The sequence below is a fragment of the Solea senegalensis genome, unplaced genomic scaffold, assembly GCF_019176455.1.
Source record: "Solea senegalensis isolate Sse05_10M unplaced genomic scaffold, IFAPA_SoseM_1 scf7180000013775, whole genome shotgun sequence".
In the NCBI taxonomy this organism is placed as follows: Eukaryota; Metazoa; Chordata; class Actinopteri; order Pleuronectiformes; family Soleidae; genus Solea; species Solea senegalensis.
Window position 1 is genome coordinate 52,086 of NW_025320890.1, and position 24,072 is coordinate 76,157.

The window sequence follows — 24,072 nt, forward strand, 5'->3', positions numbered from 1 at the left end:
TGAGGTGTGTGAAGGACAGAATTGTGTAAGTAAGTAAACATGCCTTAGATTCTGTTCAGGTATAATTATTTTATTATTTCTATGCCCTTTTTGATTTTTGCCTTAACATGCATTTGCCGCTTACTGGCTGTGGAAAATGTCTGGCCCACTTAAATTTCTCATTTTAGCCATTTTAACAGATGAAGATAAGGTCACTATGGTTTAGGACCACAATATGTTAACAGGTCACATTTTGACTGGTGTTACATGCAGTAGATGTAGAGTTAGATGTTTGGTGAGAGTAATAACGGTACAACAACTGTGGCGTTATAAAGGTTAACCTGTCATGTGATGATAAATCCACACTAACCTACAGTTTTGATAAGTTTAAAACTTCATCCATAGTTTCACCTTCAAACGTGGGCTCTTGATTTGACAGCTAAGACACAAACAAATGGAAAGAGCGGCTGTCAGTCATTGCTGAGTGGTTAGCGTGTGGTTTGTGAGGATAAAGTGCAACATTTTTGTTTTGTCAGTGTCACATAGATGTGTGTGTGTGTGTGTGTGTGTGTGTGTGTGTGTGTGTGTGTGTCCCCTCTTTCAGTCCGCTAACCTTCTCATTCAGACAGTCTCCTTTCTGAGACACCGTCTGTCGTCGTTGTGATTTATGAGTTTAATAAAACTGCTTGTGTGTGTGTGTGTGTGTGGCTCAGGGCCATACTGTCCCTTACAATCACTCCACAAGCTCTTTCTTTTCACAGCCTCTCCCTCTCACGGCGGCTGACGATAGCTGTGAATGTGGCTGTGAATGTTTTAGAAGTGTCCTTGTCAGATTGGCGTCCTTGAGCAGACGCGCGGTTGCTGCTGCTGCTGCTACTTTTTTTAATTTCAAACTTGCCTCCGTGTCCCCTTAAGGGACACAGCGGGAGCAACACCAAACTACAGCTGCATCATTTTGACAGAGGCCCCTTTTGTGTGTTGGTGCTCTGTGTGAGTGACGCCAGTGTGTTAACAAAGTCCACAACTGAAGGCACATCTGTGTTTTACTGTGTGTAACATGATGATTAATACAGTTTGTCTTATGCTGCACCATTTACAATCATTCTGTAAATTATTTTAGTATCTCATCATGTGTCTTGAACATCACATGTCTTTATATAGTTGTGAGGACTCTCAATATAAAAATATCCCCTTAAACTAAAATGTTTTCACATTCATAATACTAGTGTTATCCTGTAAATGTACCCTTACAACCATAGAAAGACAAATACTTGTACATGGAAACACTATAAGCACTTTTGAATGACGATTGAATAATTCTATTTAAACCACTGTTACTCTTATCAAATATGTTGCCCTCATGGAGTTGTTTTAAAACCCTTTTGTCTTCATGGAGTGACATTATAAAATATAAAATTGTTAAAAAATTGTTAGTATCACATAAGTGTGTGTGTTTTTACAGCTCCAGCTCCTACACCCCTGACCTTCTCATTGGTTTGTTACGGTTGAGTTTTGTTTATTTGTAAATGCTGCTTTAATCGTGCCATTAAAATATCAGTTCACAATGTAATAAAATAATATTATACTTACCCAAGTCAAGGAACTCTGGCCTTATTCTTCCATCCATCTTCTACCGTTTCATCATCCACATGAGGGTTGCAGGGGTCGCTGGTGCCAATCCCAGCTGTCACAGGGTGAAAGGCGGGGCACACCCTGGACAGGTCACCAGTCCATCGCAGGGACACACAGAGACAAACAACTATCTACTCTCACATTCACACCTACGGTCAATTAAGAAGCCAAGAAAGAGGAAACTACAATGGCAGTAGAGAGCATACCTCTGCTATGGAAGCCAAGAATGGCCATGATCACTACTCTATTTTTTCAGTAATTTATCAAGAGAAAACAGAACACACATCTGCTTGCCGGTGAGTTGGGCTGGTCCGTCATGTAGATGCAAGTGAAAAACATGAAGAAAAGAAAATCACAATGATAATAATAATAATAATAATAATAATAAGTTGTAAAACTAGTGTTTGAAAAGAAAAAAAAAGAAACGTTAAATAAAGATATCTATATAAAGGGGATACAGTTGCACTGAAAAAATATGAAGCATAAACAAATAAGAACACATTTTCTTTTCATTTTCTTGACAATTATTTATAATATCCAACAAAAGTACGATTTTATATAAATAATACTGCCAGTGTAAAAAAAAGAAAGTTTCTACAACAGCTTTGCACAAAACACATGAAGGTCAATCTTAAAGTCAACACTACACATGATTTGAACAACCTTCCCTGATAATACTATCATGTTAAACTTGACTTACAAACCAACGTAAAGACACAACGTGGGGAGGAATTTCTCCCCTCCCAAAAAGATTGTTTTCGATTGTTTTCTTGATATGAGACTGAAAGGAGCTTCAGACAGACAAGCAACACTGACAGCTTAACACGCGTCACTACAACGGCGCCTGATTCCATTATGTCTTTCTAAAAGGAAAATGTAAACTGTCCACAAAAATCTCACATTGGGCTTTTTACACAAAGTCACAGCCACAACACTCACAACACGGCACATGTGTGATTCCCAGCCACTTTTACAAAACACAAGTTGGCAGTTTTTCGTCATTAAAACTAACACCAAGGCCATTTGTCTTGTCAAAACTTAGAAACTATTGCTGCACATATAATTTTAAGCTTCCTAGGCACGACGACAGCTTGTTGAAGCAACCTTTAATTGATTTGTAGTCTCGAGGATTTGTTTTACCTGATATTTCCACATTTATTTAAGCAGGAATAGACAAGTTTCGAGTGAACTTATGTGTACTTATTACTTTAACCAATAAGTCTGTGGAAACGCCCTTAAATCTGACGACTGTTTGTTTACCAGGCTAACCAAGCTAACCAGGCATGATACAACTAGTTTGCTCTACATTACCTTTCTTCTGAGGTAATACACCCAGATTATTTCAAGGTGATTTGTTCTAGTTGGTATTGTTACAGTTGTTTTCTGCTTTGTTCAGTAGCCAGGCTTGCTGGCATTGAGTTAGCGTCAATGCTAATGCCGCTGCTAGTTAACGCTATGAGCCGGAAAATGTGTGTCAAAGTGTTGAAAGAAAGCTCAGAAAAAGAGCCAGTTCCGGGAAAGTCTGTGAGATATATTTGAAGCTGGAATATTCCAATAAGGGGCAGAATGCACAACTCAGAATGTACAGAAGAGAGGCGTCAAACTCGAATGAGCTTAGGACCAATTAGCGACTAACTGCTCAGTATCAGGTGGGTAATATGATCTTAAAATGATTACATGATCGCAATAAAGATATTCATGATAATATTTTTACAGACTTTCAAAGTAAAAGTGTTTGTATTGAAATGGATTGATGCCAAATTAAATCTATTACTATCAAACACAGACAAATTAAGTGCAGTAAATAATGTGGAATGCGGTTTTTAAGGGAAGAGGAGGTCGTGGCCATGTTTTCATTATAACATGATATTAAGAGGTGGGCTGCATGTGGCCCGCAGGCCACCAGTTTGACACCACTGGACTATAGAACTACAGAATTTGCATTTAACATACAACAAGGAGGAGCTGAGTTTGGTTATTTCTCAGAGCGCAACAGAAAAGTGATGATGTGAGGCCCTTAACTCAATCAATGAGTTATGACAATGACTACATTGCCTCTGCACTGCCCCTACTGTTCATGAGAGTATTGCAACTTCTGAATGTCTGTTGTGTTTATGTCTGAGCAGCTACACAACCACTGCATTGAACATGCAGGAAATGTGAGGCAGCGATTATTGTATGCATGTTTAACAGCATTTATATCCATGGCTTAATATCACCTGGAACCAGTAGACCACTAAACTGCTAACAGTTGGCAAGCAAAATGAATCATAAATCATCCTGAACATTCTGTCAAATAAGTGAAAGTTAAGGAACAACGCAGTTATTGGTCTACAAACCGTATAATAACAATAGAGCTATGGATACATTTAAGCTTTACAGTACACTGTAGCTTTTTAACTGGCAGTGTGCACTGCCTCTACTCACATTAAGGCGATTGGACTCTACAGGGAGTCATACAAGCAGTGTGGTAAAATGAGGCAACACCTGTTTCAATACAGTTTAAAATAAACGGTGCAGTAAAATGACCTTTATGGTTTTTTTCTCCTCAGGTCTTTGTGTCTGGTTTTATTTTACACAACCACCTCTAAACCCTGACACTCCATCCAGCACATTTTCAACACATTTCAACTGAAATCACTGGTCTCCATCGGTGAACAAAGTCTCTTTTCCAGTATTTTTTAAACTTCCTTAATCATATATAAGGATTATACATTGTCTAAATCCCATTAGAAGACACGTCTGTCCTCAGTTAACACAGACCGTAAGGGTTTGAAACCAGTTCTGAATGTTGGCTGCAAAACCTGACTGAATGACCTTGCCTTAAAGGTGAGTGTCAGTGAACATGGTGTGCTCCTTTTTCACAGAACTTATGGCCTTGATGGCATCCACAAACTCTTCTTCCTCCACATACTGTAAAAAAAAAAGTGAGAAAGAAACGTTTATTTAATGGCAGATTATCTCTAGTTATAATGAATCAACCTTTACCAAACATGTACAAAGACAAAAATACAACAATCACATTAGATGATGAATTGTTTACAACGTAATTTACTCCTCCTGGTAAATTACCAGGATTTACCAGGATTTACTGGTCCTCCTTACAGGGATGTCATGGTAAATTCAAGATAAAATGCAAAAACATTTTGACTCTCACCAGCCCAGAATCATGTCCCAGTGGATTGTCCCAGCCTCCGTCCTCAATCATCAGTGACTTCTTGTCAATCAGCTGACTAACGCTGCGGTGCAGGGGATGCTGGGTGTAAGACTGACCAAGATCTGTCTGTCTGGGGACCCGCAACACAGACATGGGGCTGAACCGGGAGCTGCTGCCGACTATCTTTGTGTCTGTCAGACCCTGTGGAAGATTTATTAGAAATCAGACGGTTTATATGACTATACTTCATGTTCCTGCTCACCATCTTTGTTGTTGTGCTTTACCACAACAACAACAACAACAGCATTAATCATGTGAGCAATAGCATAGGGTAAACATGATATACTTTCCACAGCATTCTGTAACTTAAATTTAGGTAAACATGTATAACACTTGAATCACTGTGTTAATTTCAAGTGACATTAGCTGCCATTGTTATAAAGTCAACCATCAACAGGGGGCAGTACTCGACAAGGAGTGGCACACAGCAGAGGGGCTGAGGAAAATATGCAGAAACATGTGCATTTATTTAAAAAAAACAAAACAAAAACAAAAGCCGATGCATTTAGCCAAAGATAAAACAGAAGAGTAGAAGATAAAGTAGAACATGCTTTCATATTGCACATCTCGAAAGTCACACTCATTTGCCTTACCTTTGCAAAACATTCAAAGCTTCTTCAATGTTTTCAATTTTATTCTTGATTTCACCTTTGTGTGTTTTTTTATTTATTCTTTTGTGATTTTGCTGCAGCTTTACTCATTCAATTCCACCCCAGTTGCTATGTTCTCATACTGCTTTAAATAGTTACCTATCATGTGCCCTCAATTCATCATCTGTGTCCTCTAAAGCACTTTGTAACTGTACTACATAATCATTACAACCAAGATGAGTTAATGTAGCTAAAGATAAATAGTTTGCTAATTACTAGTGGTGTTCAGTGCATTTCAACAAACAATTAAAAGCAATATGAGAACTGAATAACAATAAAGACCTTGTATAACCCCAACTATTTCATAATTTGAGTAAAAAACATGCTGTGATCACACAAACACAAACACAACCACCCAAGCATGCACATGACAAAGTATACAATGTCATACCTCGGTGTACACAGTGTAGCTTTTAAGTATAACGTTGCTGATCTCAACACAGTCTGCTACAGTGTCAAACTGCAGGGGGCGACAACAAGACAAACATTTAGTAAAAATACCAGGAAACGTTCTTACTCTGCGGCAATCACGGAGGAGCACAGAGCCAGGGTGATGTTCAGAGCACGACTCAGGACAGGGCCTCTGAGAGAGAGACAGACAGACAGAGAGAAAGACAGGTGGATGTGAAGGTGGGGATAGAAATATATTGATGAGTCGGGTCAGAGAAGACAGACAGATGTAACAGAAGGAAAAAAGAAACAACCGCAATGAATGAAAGGGGAAAAATAACAGAAAGAGAAAGATTGAGAAAAAGAATAAAAGTAAACAAACAAATGGAGAAATGTGGATAGTTTGCTTATATACAGTATGTACATTTCTGTATATAAAATATCATCATCTGATTTAAAAAACAAACTGTATACAGCGCGTCCAGCTTTAATTTACATTCTCGGCACCAAATGAGGTTTAACTCAAGGTTAAAACACCCAAATAAATGAGTCAGTGTAGAAACAACAGGACAGATAAAACCAACAGTGAGTGCATCACATTCACAGTGGCTGTAACAGCTCCCTCTAGTGGAATTAGGTCACACAGGAGAATCTTTTTAAAAATCTTCAATTTGCAGAAAAAACTTTTTCATTCAACAACCTGCTGCGCTCAGAACATCAGACTAAATCCTTGTGAATGGATTTGATTCCTTTGAAGGTTTACTGTTTTTTTCTTTCATCTTTACTTAGCAACCCCCGACAACCTCGCTCTCTCCCTCCCTCATTCCTCCTTTCTCTCCATCATTGCTCCTCTCACCATGTACGTCTCTCCCCCAGGCTTCCTGCTCTTCTGAAGCATGACCAGTGGAGGGCGCTCTCTGGCTGCTGGATTCTTCCTCAGGGCTCTGAGAGGAAGGAAAAAAACAACATAATTTTCGTGTTGTTTACATGGAATCTCTGTGTTTTTCTTTTTTACTACAGTTTTATGTATCAGGGCAGATTTATATTAACACGCGTAGAGTATCTGAGAAGAAATTCTATTCTATTCTGTTCTGTTCTACAATACCTCTGTAGCACCAGGCCCAGTAGAAGTGCTAACAGAAATAGACCCAGCAGTGCAAACAGCAAGATAAACCACAGTTCAGTATAAACTGGGAAGGCAGACATGCTGGCGTCCTGTTTACTGCTGTCTTCAGGCTCCAGAGGACCTGCAAGGAGTGATGAAAATGGAAAATTACCAAGTGAAACCTAATGTTTTTATAATTATTTATTCTTAACAACTGTATATGTGTGAGATCATGTTACCGATGCCTGTGGCGGGGCTGTATCTGATGGTGGGAGTGCTGGCAGTGCCACTGTTGGTGGTGCAAGTCACTTGAAAAGACAGAGCTGAGGGAAAAAAAACAGAGATGGAGAAGCTCAACTAAAACATAGAATAAATGACTTGAATTTTGGGATGTAGTGGGACAATTTGGTAGTGCAAAAGCCAGGCCTGAGAGAACATAAACACTGAACCTTGGTGTAGTGGAGTGAGTGGTTTACAAAGTATTAGACACACATTATTCTTAAGATAAGTGCAGTCACCTGTATGTAACAAACTAAATACCTCATACAACCCCACTTCTGAAAAATCCTGAACTATCCCTTTAAATGTTTTTTTTTTTTAATTTTTTTTAAATATTAATATTCTTAAGAGTCTCCTTCGAATGCCGCAACTTTGTCAACCTTCAGCTGCAGCCCAGTCTGGAATGACAACTCCTGCTTAGTCACAGTCCTGACTCGTCCTCTTCGTCAAACTGACAGCTGATCAAATAAGCGCAGATATTACAACAGAATGAAACGTGTGGTCCACCTTTAAAAGAGCTCTTAAATATGAAATATGATATGAAGTTCATGCTATAAGAAGCTTATTGCCCGTAACTGCTATATGGCCTATGTACAGTGTGGCACAGCTAATTAATTTAAACAATATCTCATCCTTTAATGGAGACTGTTCTAATGCTTAAGGGCTGCAAGTAGTTTATGAATCATATAAAGCAAAGTTAGATGTTTTTGGGGTCACAGTGTATTTATACACAAGTTTATTTTTTATTTATTTGTTACAGCATTGAGCAGTAATCTGATTTTGTAGAAGATATATATGTGTGTGTGTGTGCTCTTACTTTTCTGTGAGGTGCGTGGAATGTGGAGATAGCTGTAGAAGCCAGTGTAGACCCTCAGCTGGCTCTCGGTCACACTGTACTCCGTCAGGTATCCATTGAGGGAGAAAGACTCCGCCCAGTCCAGCCAAATAACTGTCAGGTTACTGCCCAATGAGACAGGAGACACATACTGGGGGGCTGGAGTGAGGGAGAGAGAAAGAGAGAAAGAGTGGTTGTGTTTGTTATGACTGATTACGCGGGATATTTGCATTTGTGTTTGCCTTTCTGGTGCATTTGTCACCTTCACTCAGTGTGGTAACTGTGGTCCAGTTGGAGGCGGTGCTGCCCATGTTGTTGAAGCAGGCGGCTCTCAGCTCGTAGGTGGAGTACGGTTGAAGACCTGCAAATAAAAACATAGTATACATACACAGTGTTTCTTACTATTATCCAAATTTCACGATCTCTGTCCTACTTTATTATTCTTAATTGTTTTCAGTATATAAGGTTTATTTGACTTGTATTGTACTGATTATGTCTTATATTTATCATTTGACAATTGTTATTGTGTGTAATCTAGTTTAGCTTGTAGTTGTTATGTATATGCATTTACATTTTAATGTGTTATGTAATGTTAGCATGTAGTTCTGTGTTTGATCATGTATATGTTATTATACTGTTCATGTAAAAACCCAACTAGGGACAAGAGTTGCAAACCAGCAATAGCTATAAACTGCATTATTTTGTATTATTTTTTATTATTTGTATTGGAATTTGTATTTAACTGTATTGTCTATTGTCTTGTTTAGAGAGCTTGGCTATTGAAGGAATATGTGGATCATCTGCTGTGGAGGAGCCAAAAAGAGCAAAAAATAAATGAAAATGTTTATTAAAAAATGCTTCAACTCTTATTCAATGTATGATTCTGGTCTTCTTGTTTCGTGTTTCATGTCAAATTGTCAGTTATTGCTGCTGCTGCTCTGCGTTTCTCTTATTCTTATTATAGTGTTCAGACTTTTTTTTTTTATGTTACCCTTTATTTTGCCATTATTTTTTGTATCATGGACTGGTGACCTGTCGGGATTCGAACACCCCATCCAATGTAAAATGGAAAGTATAGATGATGGATGGACTCACCTGTTACGTTGTAGCTCCGCCTTTTGCCAAAGAAGCTGATTTCAATTGGTCCTTCGGTGCAGGGGAGGGGCATAGGCTGTGGGGGCTGTGGGCACGATGATTTGAGATGCAACTCACAGCTGAAAAACAGTGAAAAAAACAGTGAGGGAATGAGTTTTTACAATTCCCTCAGTAATTACAATTAAACGGAGAGAACAGAAACTTAGGCATCACATAAGGTGTATTCTATTCAGAGTTGATTTAAAAAAGAAGTAAATAAATATAATTCATAACAATATAAGAAGAGAGTAGCAACACATTAAATGTCTTGCTCTCTTCTGTTATTATACTTGTTATATGGCTATTTATTTTTGTTGAACTTGAACTTGTTGTGTCATCTACTCGCCTTTCAATGACTCCGTTTGGTGCCAAAGGCTCATCCCAGTCGAGCTGGATGGAGCGAGAGGTCAGGGTGATGGGACGAGGAGGGGGCTGGTGAGCTGGCGGAGCAGCCAGGGTGTGGAGCTCACTCACTGGACCCCGGCTACAGCACTGGGAAATGATGAAGTTTTAAAGAGTGTACAAAAACTGTATCCTGACAGAATAAATTGACAAAATGTATACAGTATACCTAAATTATTTTACAATAAATGCTGTTACGACAAATAATTCCCACTACATGTTACATAATACAATTACTTAAGTGTAGTTACATTTTCTTGGTTGATGTGCTTTCTTGGTGATGCCTTAACAATGACTGTTTCTCCTTTTTGAGTTTGACATCTTGTTTATATCGTGTTGCAGTACACCACAGTATGTGCAGTAAACAGTATTTACAGCACGTTACGAACCGCTGAACCTCCCCATTGTAGCTGACATGATGTTCGTGGCTGTGGTAAATATGTGCACAGTTCACCAGTTAGACACATTACTATTACACCTGGGTATTGTAGGAAGTGTAGTAGTTCTCCATGACATCGCAATTATATAAAATATAACGGCATCTTACAATCTCGTAGCTCCTGGAGGGTCGACATTGGCTCTTTTCAGAAAATGAGTGGGAGTTTGTCTTTCAAAACCATTAATTTCATGACCAGGTAGAGCTGTACTAAAGAAAATATACTGCATGTAACGCTGCATTTAAATAATATTACCTGAAAACAGGTGCAGGCCTCTACTCCTACCCAGTACTGGGTATAAGGATGTAAACCATGGAGGATCTGCTGGCGGGACGTTCCCTCTGAGAGCTACAGGAAGAGGTATATCATGTTGGTTATATCATGAAGGAGTCAGTGGGAGGAAGAAGAAACAATAAAGCTGTTGTCAGACATGTAAACACATAATGATATTTTCCTGAAATCAAAAACACAAAGGTGTGGAAAGGTTTCTTTTGGAACTTCTCCTGCCTGCTCCCTTGTCAAATTTGGGCAAAATGTTCCAGTGAGCCAATGAGAAAAGCTCGGGATAATTCACAATAAGCGGGTGTCCCACTTTCTGCATGACCAGGCCAGGCGCCACCCCTCGCCAGAATGTTCCGGACATTTCCCCGTACCCTGCAATTTTCATTTGTCAACGCAGTCTCTAGAAAACGTGCCAAACAATTCTCCAGACGGAGCTTATGTCTGAAAACAGCTTCAAGGAGACGGTGAGGAAGAGGCAGTTAAAATGGAAAGGGGATGCAGTTGGGAAAAAATGAAAAGAGAACGCAGCACAGACTTCCAACATGAACCTTAATATGAGTGTTACTCCATCTTTACCAGAGTGAGGTTGTTGTGGGTCCGAGAGAAGACTCTGTAAAGGCTAACTATCCCATTGGGTTGAGCTGGAGGGCGAATATCCACGACTGCAGAGGTGGCCGAAACACGCAGGAAAATGGGAGGGCCTACGCCCTCAGGTGGTGCAGGTCCTGTCCTCCCATTGGCCCATGGACTGCTAGTGTGACCAGCCAGGTTGACTGCCCACACCTGTTGGTCAAACCTCATATTAATTAGAATATCTGATGATCAAGAACTGATTATGGTTCCATTTAGAGTCAAATAATGACAACAGAATTCTGTCTAGTTATCAAAATATTACAGGCACCTCAACATGACCTATGACCAGAGCCATTTTTGTCCACTCTGCACCCAAATAAAATTAATCTGGAACCACAAAAACCCATTTGACCCAGAAAATAAAGATAATATCACATATCGAGTTTTTTTATACAGATATATGTTGACATTTCATTGTTTTCATTGCTATTTATACCAACCCTTTTTATAAAATGGCAAAAAGTGCAGAATTATGCAGACCTAGTCCATCCATTGTTTGTGGAAAATGACATTAAAAGTAACCCACTGAAATAAATAAAGCAACATTTACATTTGATGTAGTTCATGTTTGAGAACTGGCATAAGTATGTGGATCCAAAGCTGGACAGAACTTCCTATATTTCAAACACAAATTTGTCAGTTATTCACTTTGAAAGAAGGAAAAATAAATAAATACAAAGCTACAAGGGGCACTGCATAGGTTGCAGACCCCTAGGTGATCTTTCACCACCCCTCCCCTCCCCTTCTCCACAAAGTACTGAATAACAAGCTTTTTTTAGGGGCCTTTTGGTGTTTTTCAGGCAACATGGAAACATTTGCAGGCACTATGTTGCTGTTGTGCTTCCACCTTGTCTCCATCAGTAGCAATGCAACAAAAATCACTTCCTGTGTGGAAATGTCACTGAGTAACACAATAACAAACCACAAAAATTACTACAGTTTTAAAGCCACTTAAGCCATTAAGGAGCCTAGTTGCAGGTGATGTGTACTAGAGGAGCTTTTAGTCAGACTCATGCTCGCTCTTTCAAACATGTTCACTAATGTTTTCTCCTTTCTTTTTATGTTGAAGCGCTGATCAAAATACAAGGCGTCAGATGGACAGTGCGCAGGTGACATCACTGTGGGTTGCCAGGTTGCTAGATGGAGGGAATGCAACGTAAGAGTCGGACAAACTTTTTTTTTTCTTCTGTCTGTCACAAGAGTTTAGATTTATTAACTCTTAATGATGAAGGTGCCTCTTAATTACCCAGCATGCACCAGGCCAACAAAAGGATATAAGTCAATTCATAGGACCATCCATCAAAACCAGCATCAGCAGTGAGAGCAAAACCTTTTCACCATGCAACCCAACACCAACATATCTAGCATGACAATTACTTTTCACCTTCATCAAGGAGTTACACACACACGCGCGCACACACACACACACAGTAATCTTATTTGTGTGCTCACTTTGGGTATAATTAGAGGGTGTACACAGCATAGGGTCAGGCGGGGTTGGGATTTGCATGTGTAAGTCATCTGTAGCCTGTCAGAAGTAGTGCAGTAGGCAGATGGATGGTTCTGAGCTTTAGTCTTGAAAGTGTGTGTCCGCGTATTTGTGGCTTATTGTTTGCGACCGTGGTCAGGAGTTTTGTACACGTACGCGTGTACATGCGAGTGTGTTAAGAGTTGAATTAACCTCAATAATAGTCAATTAGCCTGTGATCAATCAGACTGATTGATCTAAGTGACAGCACAGATGGACAGAGATGGGAGAGGAGGAAGAAGAGGGGAAAGACGGAGAGGGTGGGGATGGCACGGGGGAGGCGGGAGGGCTGAGTGGACATGACACAAAGAGGAATCATGGGAAATTTGATCGCATTGGGATTTTATACCTGGTTATATTTCAGTGTTTAGATTTTAAATGTTCTTTTTGGTAATAAGAAAGAAAAAAAATAGATTTTAAGAACTTCAGAACCAATGTGTCAGACTACAAACTAAAAATTGATAAGATTTTGCCACATTAATGCTCTAATGTGGGTGTTTTCAGTGTTGAGATACAGTATTTAACTTGAACTGCAGTTACACAGTTAATAAGTCATTTTAAATAATGACACCTGTGTTTTAAGATCAAACCTTTTTATTTGTATATCAACTCTAAGTGGAACTCACAGAACTTGACTCTAATCAACACCGAGCACTTTTGAATCTACTTCGTCTTGTAGTTTAGTGACTCGACTGCATCTCGTGTGCAATCATGTAAGCGGTCGGACTATAAATTACAGAAAATATCAAAAGAGTGCTGTTCAATATCAAGACAAAGTCAGTGTTGATATATCCACACATTCTTCCAGTCAGTCCTTTCATGATTAACTGTGAGCGCGTCGTTATCTTCGTTGCGCTCCTCCGTCTAACGTAGCATGGTGGATGAAGACAGGAAAACAGTGGGAGTGATGGCAGGAAGAAGAAGAATGAAGGAGCAGAGGTGTGTGTGTGTGTGTCGAAGGAGGTGAGAAGGAGGGATGGAGGGAAGAATTAGGCAAAGGTCACGGTGTCATTCTGAAAGGTCAAAGAGAACTGTGCGGGAAAACAGCGATGTGATATGAGCCCATAACGTCTCTGTGTGTACGAGAAATGTTACAAATAAAACAAACATATGTGATTACAAATATACTTAATATATACAGTTATTGGATTAAAGTATTTTGGCTGTACACTGTTACATTCACATTGACAATAATATTTTGATATTAAGTAGATGTGGGTGAATGTGAGTGTGAAAAGTCTGTTTGTCTGTTTGTGTTGTTCCTGTCCTGATCTGTCCAGTCCTGTGTCCTTTTTGAGATGTCCTCTGTGATTTGTGTCCAGTTACCATGGAAAACAACTGTTCTGTTTAGGAATAAGGTGATAGGGATAGGGAAAGGAGTAAGGTTGGTACTTTGGCTTTTTTCTTGCAACGCACTTGGGTCAGCGTTTGTCATTTTTTACTTGCTATAGAGATAAGTTTAGCTTGATTTGATGTGACTCATATATATATATATATATATATATTTAAATATTCCCTTTATGAGCACTACACATACTAGTTGTTATTAGTTGCACTAGTTATTATAGTGTTATTATTGGTGTGTTGTTTTGTCAGGTATGTGTATTTTCCTGTTTCTTTGCATGGTTTGTTTTATGATTTGGCTCCAGATACAGCCGTTTCCTTTTGCTCTCGACCTCATCTGACACCATCTGACGCTATTTTTAGTTCACATCATTTCACTAAACAATAAACTCTTTTTTTTCTGTTCCACCATAAGCAATTGTTTCTTTTTTTCCCGGACCTGCAAGCCTGTTAGAGTCACAGTCTGTGCTTTTTACACAGCAACTGTGACTTGTTGCTTTAAAGAGTTTCAATTACATTTGCTTCTGCCAAATGTAAAAAATTAACTTGCAGCAATAAAACATTTCTACCCAGCAACCACCATGTTCTTCCTTCAGTGGCAACACAATTCATACATCAACATGACGCAAGGCTTTGGGTTTGATTAAGAAGTTAGTGCTACACGGACTGGACAGAGAGAAAAAGTTCAACATTAAAGTCGGCCCAGATCACCTTGCCCTTGATCCATTGCTGAAAGGTAGAACTCATCTCCTCACCCTTATATCATCCACAGACTTTTTACTGCTTTCTCTCCTCTTCTCTCCTATTGGGCCACAATTTGGCTTATTAGACACAAAATAAAAATACACCGTTAGCTGCCATGGCAGCAAATGAGCCACCATGGCAACAAACGACTTCAGGAAACTTCCAGACACTATTCCAGCCTTTTTATTGGACGCTCGGAGTGCAGACTTGATTTGATAGGCCGACAGAACTACTTGGCGGGTGCATCTACTTGGGGTGACGGGGCTAAGTTGTGTGAAAGTGGGCAGTAATTAAAACCAAGCATAAAGCTGTCAATAGGAGCTTATGACCCAGTGTAATTAGCCTAATATGATTTCTCTCTCTATGCACCGTGATGTGCTAAACTGAACTGACTTATCGTCCTTGTGTATGCCTGAAACACGGGGAGAGAAAGGATGTGAGACACAGACAGATTAACAGCTAAATAAAAATAAAGCCCGGGCAGATAGATGGTTCTGTAGATGGAGCGATAGACTCGGTGCATGGAGAATAAATTCAGAGTAAACAGTTAGTTCACGTTCCCGTCTCTGACGCGCACGTGTTGGCACGTGCACACACACACACACACACACACAAACACGAGAGTGATGCTGCGTGCACATGCTCGTGGACAACACACACATACCGTCACCCTGTCCACGTAGTCGAATCCCCCCCAGACGAATCCTCAGGGGACGTGTAGCGGTCACCATTAAAAGGTCTTTCCAATACAAGCTCTGTTACCATGGGGGCTAACAGTTAATTCGATTGGCTGGCTGGTAATCAGGAAGTGGGTGCTCTGAGGGCCCAGTGATTAATGGCTCTGTTGCCCGCCCGTCATCTCCCAAAGCTCCTCCTTCCCCTCCCCTCCCCTCCCTCCCCCTGTCATAAATTAGGACCCTCGTAAATAAAGACTGCACCACAATCAGGCAAACTCAATCAATTACACAGGTTCTCTGGCCTCGGCTCGTACGTCTGACAGGCAGGAATACTAATGTTATTGTTACTTCCAAAGGGCTAGCCTGTCAATTAGTGCACCAATGCACAACACAACAGCATAAATATGGACCCCTCCATTTAACACCTGTCTGATTACTTCGCTCGCGTGTGTGTGTGTACGCCGCTGTGTGTGCGCATGTGACTGGACTTTTAGCAAACACTTAATTTCAGTGCTCATCACCAAATGAGGTTCACACATCCGACATAATATTTGACTTTTCACAATGTCCAGTAGAGTATATAAAGGAGTAAATATTTCCACGTGTATAATTTCATTCTGCGACGGAAATATTTGCCCATGCACATACATGCGTTACGGTAAGCATGTTGCTTTCTGTTGTTAAACATTTAAGACTATTTAGATTTTTCAATTCCGTGCACATACATGATCATTTCAGAGAGAGATAGAAAAATGCAGTGAATACTTTTAAGCTAAGGAAAGACTTAAATATCAAGGATATGCATATCTAGTCATATTCTGTATTTACAACGAGGGATGGGAATCTGCATCGGTAAGTATCAGTGTTGGTCCGATACTGGTTCAAAAATCACTGGATCAGATATCGGACAGATAACAATGTAACAGTCCGATACAATCCAAAAATCAGCAAAGTCATGTTTGGGCTGTTTATTTCTCCTTTTTGGGAGAGCAATATTTGTTACACAGTGGGAGCATTATGTCTTTGAAATGACTCAGCACAAATGTGTTGTTAAAAGCTTCATAGTCCAAAAATTGTCTAAAATCACTGTATCGGAATAATATCGGTAGCGGTAGATACTCAAGATTGCAAAATCAGTATCGGACACAAAAGTGGTATTGTCCCATCACTGGTTACGACTACTTTCCATTTACTCTTAACACACACGCACGCATGCACGCATGCACGCACACACACACACACACACAGAAAAACAGAGCATTATACCTGATACTGATACTGAGTGTATGGTTGGAGTCCTTCATCGCTGCATGTGGTCGAGACGTTCCTGAACACACGTGTTCCTGTATCACTTGTGTTGGTAGCAGTGGTAGGTTCCAGCCTGCGGTACACCTCATAATGAAGGACTCTACCATTTGGCTGAGCTGGAGGGGGCCAGGTGAGCAGGAAGGTGGTCTGTAGGCCCGTGTGTTCGTCGAGGTGCAGGTGTAGCAATGGCGCTACCTGACCAGCAGGGGGAGCCTCCAGTGTAAGCACAGAGGACCAGTCACTGGAGGAACAGCCCAGAGCTGTGCAAGCCTCCACCCTCACCTCATACCTGCACACAAACACAAAATGGAATGCTCATTGTAATACTGTCTTAGTAAAAAAAAAAAAGTAAAAAAAAATCACACATTCTGATCACTATTATTCTTATTACTAAGCAGTTTTTTTGACAATTTTCTTCATTCATTGTTTAGTTGTAGACAACATTTCGCAATCACACATCTCAAACTGATGTGTGAAATGTTTAGAAAATGAAAGATATTCAGATTTTGGTCTTTACAAAACTCAGGTAACATGTTTTTTGCTTTTTTTACTTTCAGATTCAGTGCAGTTATTTTAAGGTAATTCAATGGCAACAATGGCACTTCCTTTCATGTTGCTCATTTTCATCATTAACATACACTGTTCACTCCTACACAGGGAGAAATTGAATGTCCCCATTGTTTTAGGTCATTCAAATTGAATATAAATGAGCTATACATATATACTGTGTATATATATATATATATACATAACAAAATTTGAGTGAAGGTGAAAACAACAAAATAAGCTACAGCTTAAAACCTGAACATAAAAAAAATTGCTGTATAATTACACATGTAGTCTATAATTTGTTTCTGAAACACTTTTTCATCTTAATTGTGAAAATCCTCTCCACGTCCTACCAATAAATGAAGTTGCTTGAATAAAAAGAGGGGACAAACAGCTCACGACAAGGCGGAGAGGCATATTAGGCAGCTGAAGCCAGAAATGTAGCTAGCGTCTCACTGGAAAAACACAGAGAAAGTGCAGCCAAATTCACAGTTCCCCTACGGACAAAGACTTATAATGTTTTGAGGGATGAGCTTTAATGAGAAAACTGGGATGCAACCCTGCTTTCCTAGACTTACAGACCATAGCTTTAAACCATGGTGAATTGTGCTTTGACTGACCTGTGGTATGGAGTCAGCCCATGCAGAGTGGTGTGCCGCTCAGAGAAAACACGGTCCTCTACAGTGAACACAGTGCTGTTGATGCCGACCGCGACTGGATCTCTGTGATACACAGTGTAATTCACAATGTCTCCATTAGGACGGACTGGGGGACTCCACTCTACTTTCACCTACAACACACAGCATAAAACAATAAAAACAACATACAACAAAGGTTACGTTTTTTTTAAGTTATCCAGCTGTTACTAATGACTGACCCACCTGGTCTGGACCCAGAGGCGTCAGTACAGGGAGACCGACACCAGAAGGAGAAGACGGATGAGTCTTTGCTGAGTTTGCTGTGCTGCTCACTGTCCCTCTGCTGTTGTTGGCCCTGACACCATAGCTGTATTCCACGTTTGGCAAAAGTGTGAAGTCGTGAAAATGTGTCTCGGTGCCAACATAGATAACGTCTCCATCTCTGTAGAGCTCGTAACCTGTGATAATGCCATTAGGATGCTCCGGTGGTTTCCAAGTGATCTCCACGGACTCCGGACCAGTCACCTTTAAAAGGAAAAAAAATGCAACAAAAACAGAAGATCACTAAGTTGTTAGTGACATTATTTGTCAACTGTACCATTACAGCATAAATCTCGACTACCTGAATCTGAAAAAATCCAAAGTTTTATTATTAAGTACTGAACTTAATCTAGAATTCTTTAGAGCACTTTGTGCAATAGTGGTTGTTCCACACAAACATTATGTTGAATCAACACCTCTATTTTTTTTTTTATAATCCTCACAAACTTGCTGACAGTGTTGTTTAAGTGCAAAAGGCTACAGTCTAAAACAAAGCAGGCTGTGTTTTCCTTGATAACTGCAGACTGAAATCCAAAGTGCTACACAGATTCAGGTACAAAATAAACACACACCTTTAGGGTTGGGGCTGCCAGGCCAGTGGGAGGAGCTTCTTTGGTCATAGCAGATACTGTAGCACTGGCGGTGCACCCACCACTGGTACACGCCAACAGAGCCAGCTGATATGAAGTGTGAGGCTGCAGATCGGACAACACTGTGTTCAAGTCTCCCCCACAATAAACCTCTTTGTCGTTCACTTTCAGCACATATTCTGTAACCTCTCCATTCTGTGTTGGGGGTTTACTCCAGGAAATGTTTATACTCTTGGACGTGACGGTGTCCACCGTGGGAGCTTCCACTGTGGCAGGTGGAGCCTCTAAGGTTGTGATGTTGGTGTGAGGACTGGTGATGCATCCCTCAGATGTGCAGGCTATGACTGAGTAGCTGCAGAAATAAGCAAAAGTGAATGATGAAAGTGGGGGTCCTCACAAAAAGGAATATATATATATTTCTTTTTTTTTTTTAAAAAGCAGGTCATACCTATAAACTGTAAATGGTAGAAGGTCTTCATCAGTGTAGCTGAGGACAGTCGGGTCAAAACTAAAAGACAAACTGACATTGTTCCTCTGTATCCTGAATGACTTAAGTATTCCATTGGACTCCAGCGGAGGTGTCCAAGAGACCAACACCTTACTGGGCTGGTCTTGGAGGTGATTCACTGTTGGCGGGGCTAGACCACGAGGGGGAGCTTGTCTGGTTGTTACAGTTACCCAGGGGCTGCTGGTGTTGCCAGCAGGGTTGTGACTCCGGACACTGAACTCATACTGAGTCCAGGGTCGTAAACCGGTCACTGTGTAGGAAAAGGTTTCATTTTGCTGTGGAGACGATTCTCTAAAGACCACCTGTTGGAGACAAAGGCGACAAAACAGATCATGGCACAACTTTTTAAAGCCATTGTGGGCATTATGTTTGGCTTGTTGACAAAATAACCTGTGTGCTTACTTAAGGCCAATTCATGCTTTCCATATCCATGAGTTTTGGGTGCAGAATCTAAAGCCCAACGATTTTTGACTATGGACTTAAACACTTGCACATGCTCTAAACAGGACAATATATCGGATTGAAATAGGATAGAATCCCAGAATGATGTCAGACCTCATTTTAGTGGAATAGAGCTACAAGCATGTATGTATGAGCAAAACGTGTACACAACTCATGGTGGACATCGACTGCATAAAGTATGGTAAGACCTCCAGATGTCACTGCCTACAATTTAAGTGATATATCCTTAGTTTCACCCACCTTTCCTCTTTCAATATCCTCGCCATTACTTCTTCCCCTCCCAAATTCATCTAGACTTCTCCCAAGTAAGAAATACTCTCCGATTGGCCCGTTAGGTTGGGCGGGAGGTCCCCAGCTAAGTGACACATGGTCTGGGCCAACGAAGAGAGGCTTCGGAGGAAGCTGAGAAGCCGGCGGAGCAGCTGCTGTGGTGATGTGTTGAGGAACGGTGCGTGTGCAGCCTGCTGAGGTGCAAGCTTCAAGAGTCAGCGTATAAACGGTCCACGGTTCCAAACGACGAAACAGGAAGCTGCGGGTTAGACCACTGAACTCCAGGTTTCCCTCACTGTACACATTATACATCTGGAGAGGAGGAGGAGAGGTGTCGTATGAGACATTAATGGTGTGAGAGGTCAGCACACAACTATGATGCATCACAATAATGACATAGACAATTCTGCAGTGACAGCAACCACAGTAATCAGTTACAGAACATTGCTTGATGACTTTCCAGTTGCTAGAAGCCACAGTTCTACCACAGAAGCATTTCAGTTGGTTTTGGGGGATTGAACATTTCAATTTAATTTGTAAAGAAATAGTTAAATTCATATTTAAATGTATACATATTTAAATGAGTGCTTGCATTGATGGATGAGAAATGTGCATTAATATAGAAAAGTCTGGATGCAATACGTTGTGATCCACCTTGGTATTGAATAAAACCGTTGACATTATAGTTGTAATTGAATGGAATTGTGCGAGCAGTGAAGACACACAGCCCTAATGTATGGTAATACATGTATGTGCATGTGACTCATGATGTACTGTATGTGAAGTACCTCGATGCATAACTATGAGTGTGTTTCAGCCTCTGACTGTGTATAACATTTTAAAACTGCTGCAGTTTATTGCAACAGCATCTCATGACATTAGACAGGACTAAGAGACTTGCGGTAGATAAATGGATTATGAATGACTGAGTTGAGCTGATGAATCCCCATGGAGAGTAAATTCACAATGGACACAGTCTCCAAGTCTGGAAAGTCTGTGAAGCTAATGTGGAAAAACATGAATTCTCTTGAATGGCCAAAAGACGGTGACTCCATTGGTTTCTATTAAAAAAAAAATCACCCGACTTAATAGTTTATGGTTTTATTCACTAGTTTGAGGTCTCCTTACACACCATAATGTCCATTTAGTCATGTCCTATTTAGGGTGGCTATGGTGTGATTGACAGCCAATATCATGTATGATGATGATGATCAACCTTTGCCTGTTGCCCAGCTCCACCCTCTCATCCAATTATGGTATCTTCTGGCTTCAAATATACGATGGTGCTGGACAAACCGTGAAACTCAAAGACTTCTATTTAGCTGACACTTAGTTTTAAGATGACGAGTCATCAGTTTGTTTTTTTAAATCACTACGTTTACTGTCACTCGTGAAGTACAGAAGATGTCATTTACTGTACAGAGTGTAAAGATGTTGGGCTATGTAGCGACTAACTCCTGTACTGTGGCACTACTGGCTGCTGATTGTTTGCTGCTAGGTATTGTTTTTACATTTATTTTCTTACAATGTCGGCTTATTTTCCCATTTCCATTGAACCAAGCATCTCTCTATTTCCATTAAACAAAAATGAAACTTGAAACCGAGCACAGTAGAACACTGATTGCCACTTTCAATCGGCAACACCTGGGTAAAATGACAGGTGACCTCAAATAACCCAGCATGACCCCGGCCAGTGTCAGCCTCAGGCAGAATATAAGATATAGAATATAACCCCCTAAAATGGGAAATGGCTCCTACAGACTATAAAATAAAATTGACATTGGCTGATTTGACTCTGGTACATATCCTCTGTGTGTATTGTGTATTCTTGTGTACCGTGATGAGTCCATTTGGAGCACGTGGCAGATCCCATCGAAGCAGTAACGCCCTGCCCTGCTCCCTCTGCTCCACTGTGAAGTTGGCGACACCAGCAGGTGCAGCCTCCAGGGTCCTAATGCCTGACCATGGACTGGCCACACTGCCTGAGGAGTTACAAAAAACACAACTACACTCAATGGACTGGCTACAGTGTATATCCCTGACGGTTTGAAATGAGTTACTGACCAAATTAGACTTACCCGCCCAGTTCACAGCTTCCACACGTAGACTGTACAGACGATATGGTTCAAAACCATAGACTGTTGCTTCGAGGACTGAGCCCTGATTGAAAAAGAGAAGACAAGGTATAACATGAGAACAAGGACTAATGTAAGGAAACAGGAACAATGGACAAAAGTAGGGGAGAGGGAGATAAAAAAAAGTGACAAAACAAAGGAATGATTGTGTGACAGTTAAAAAAAGAGAAAGAAAGAAGAGGTGATGGAAAATGAAAGAAAGAGAAGAGAGCATCAGGAAATTAGTTCCACAAATAAACCCTGCGTGAATAAAACCGGCAGCACGTTACTCATTAAAATGGGGATTGAAAAGCAACACTGAGACAATGGCGGGCTAAGATGACATGACAGGGGATTTGTGATATCAATGTTTCAACATACACACTATGCCACGATGAAGTAAGTACACACCAGAGAAGTGAATGAGTGTGTGTGTGAGAGAGAGAGACAGAGACACTGGCAGACGTACGTACACACGTCCCTGATGGGTGATTCCAAAGCTTCCAGATTGAGTGTTTATGTCACACATGAACCCTTTTCTATCAGACACACACAAACATACACAAACACAGTGTGGCTGCCAGTAGCTTTAGGCCATGGGACCCAACCCAACAGCCTGGCAGACACAGAGTACTGTGTGTGTGTGTGTGTGTGAAATACAACATTTACTAATTGATAAGAGACACACTGCTGTTTCAAAAGACCCTGGCGTGTGATGACATGGTAGTTAGGGAGCACTCGGCTTCAGGATGTGCCGTTCCCTGATAGTTTGTTTGTGTTGTTTATGATTGTGAGCTTTGATTCAGGTACAAGACTGATGTTTCTGTGTGTGGAAAGGAGGATATATCTTTTGAATGCGTTGACTCCGCAGTTTGTATGCTTTCACATAAGCAAGCATATGTAAAGAGATTAACTGGTAACCCACTTCAGCCGCAGTGGCAAGAGGATCAAATCGGCTCCAATTCAAAAGTGAATCAAACGAAAAAGCCTGGCAAATCACCGTAGCGTGGCACCAAGGATGAACTGTCTGAACAACAACCAAAGTGCATGTATTCACAGTTTTCATGTCTGGGAGCCAACATGTTTTCATCCTCAGTAAAATAGGATTAATAAGCCCCAAGACACACGCTAAATCCTCCTGCAAATCACAGCACTTCTCGGTAGAGACGGAACGAGGGAGGGAAGGATGGAGGGAAAGACACAGGGATGGAGTGATAGAAAGAGAAACAGATGGTGGGAGTGAAAGGGGAAAAAAAGGAGCTGGGAATGAAATATCTATGCATATGCAAGTGAGGTGATGAATGGCAGAGAATTATAAAAGAAGGTTAAGGAAAAAAGTGAGCGAGTGAGTAAGTTAATAACTGACAAAGAGATAGAGGAAGGGAGGTGAGAGAGAGAGAGAGCAAGACAATGGAGAGATGGAGTGAATGGTTAAAAAAAGAGGAGAAAGTGGAAGAGGGAAAAAAAGACAGATGTGGCAAAAGGGAGAGATAGATTAAGTGAGCACGAATGAGAGATCTTTCTGCCTTAAAAGCCAGTGAAATATGTGAGGCATGTGGCCTATAAAGCGGTTAACATATGCACATTGTCAATAGCAGCATCTGGCGCTGGCAGCTTTTATAGGAGCATGGAGACTCGGCTACACGCCTCTAGATGGCAATACATTCAAACACTTTATCACTGAAACTCAGCACGTTAACTGCCGGCGCGCACGCACGCACGCACACAAACACACACGGTCGCACACAAGCACACCAGTATTTAGACAGACAGTAATCAAACGGTGTAACACCCGAAACACACGACTATTACATTACATTAACATCTCCCTCAATAACTTTTCCCCTCTTAAACACACACACACTTTTTCATGTTATGCACATGGTAACAAAGATGCTGACACACACACACACAAACCAGAGGAAGGACAACATAAATAATTTCAATTAGCGATTATTGTAGTTTTTAATTCATCTGTTGATTATTTTCTGGATTCAAAATGTTCATTTCTATTATTCATTTATTGTTATTGTTAACCGCCAAC

At 40.6% G+C, this 24,072-nt stretch overlaps 1 protein-coding gene across 1 annotated transcript in view; it reads right to left on the minus strand.

Moving 5' to 3' along the window:
- Positions 1–2,183: 2,183 nt before the first annotated feature.
- Positions 2,184–24,072, minus strand: part of LOC122760592 (usherin-like) — a gene marked incomplete at its 5' end in the record, with an annotated part of 107,052 nt that continues 85,163 nt past the window's right edge. Inside the window, 20 exons of the mRNA XM_044015707.1 lie at positions 2,184–4,524; positions 4,769–4,969; positions 5,870–5,938; positions 6,725–6,812; positions 6,974–7,115; positions 7,213–7,296; positions 8,070–8,246; positions 8,350–8,448; positions 9,183–9,301; positions 9,568–9,713; positions 10,316–10,408; positions 10,919–11,125; positions 16,535–16,865; positions 17,746–17,915; positions 18,007–18,288; positions 18,657–19,026; positions 19,123–19,484; positions 19,885–20,226; positions 21,751–21,896; positions 21,993–22,074. Coding sequence (XP_043871642.1) covers positions 4,435–4,524; positions 4,769–4,969; positions 5,870–5,938; positions 6,725–6,812; positions 6,974–7,115; positions 7,213–7,296; positions 8,070–8,246; positions 8,350–8,448; positions 9,183–9,301; positions 9,568–9,713; positions 10,316–10,408; positions 10,919–11,125; positions 16,535–16,865; positions 17,746–17,915; positions 18,007–18,288; positions 18,657–19,026; positions 19,123–19,484; positions 19,885–20,226; positions 21,751–21,896; positions 21,993–22,074 — 3,600 coding nt within the window. The remainder of the gene's footprint in view (positions 4,525–4,768; positions 4,970–5,869; positions 5,939–6,724; positions 6,813–6,973; positions 7,116–7,212; positions 7,297–8,069; positions 8,247–8,349; positions 8,449–9,182; positions 9,302–9,567; positions 9,714–10,315; positions 10,409–10,918; positions 11,126–16,534; positions 16,866–17,745; positions 17,916–18,006; positions 18,289–18,656; positions 19,027–19,122; positions 19,485–19,884; positions 20,227–21,750; positions 21,897–21,992; positions 22,075–24,072) is intronic.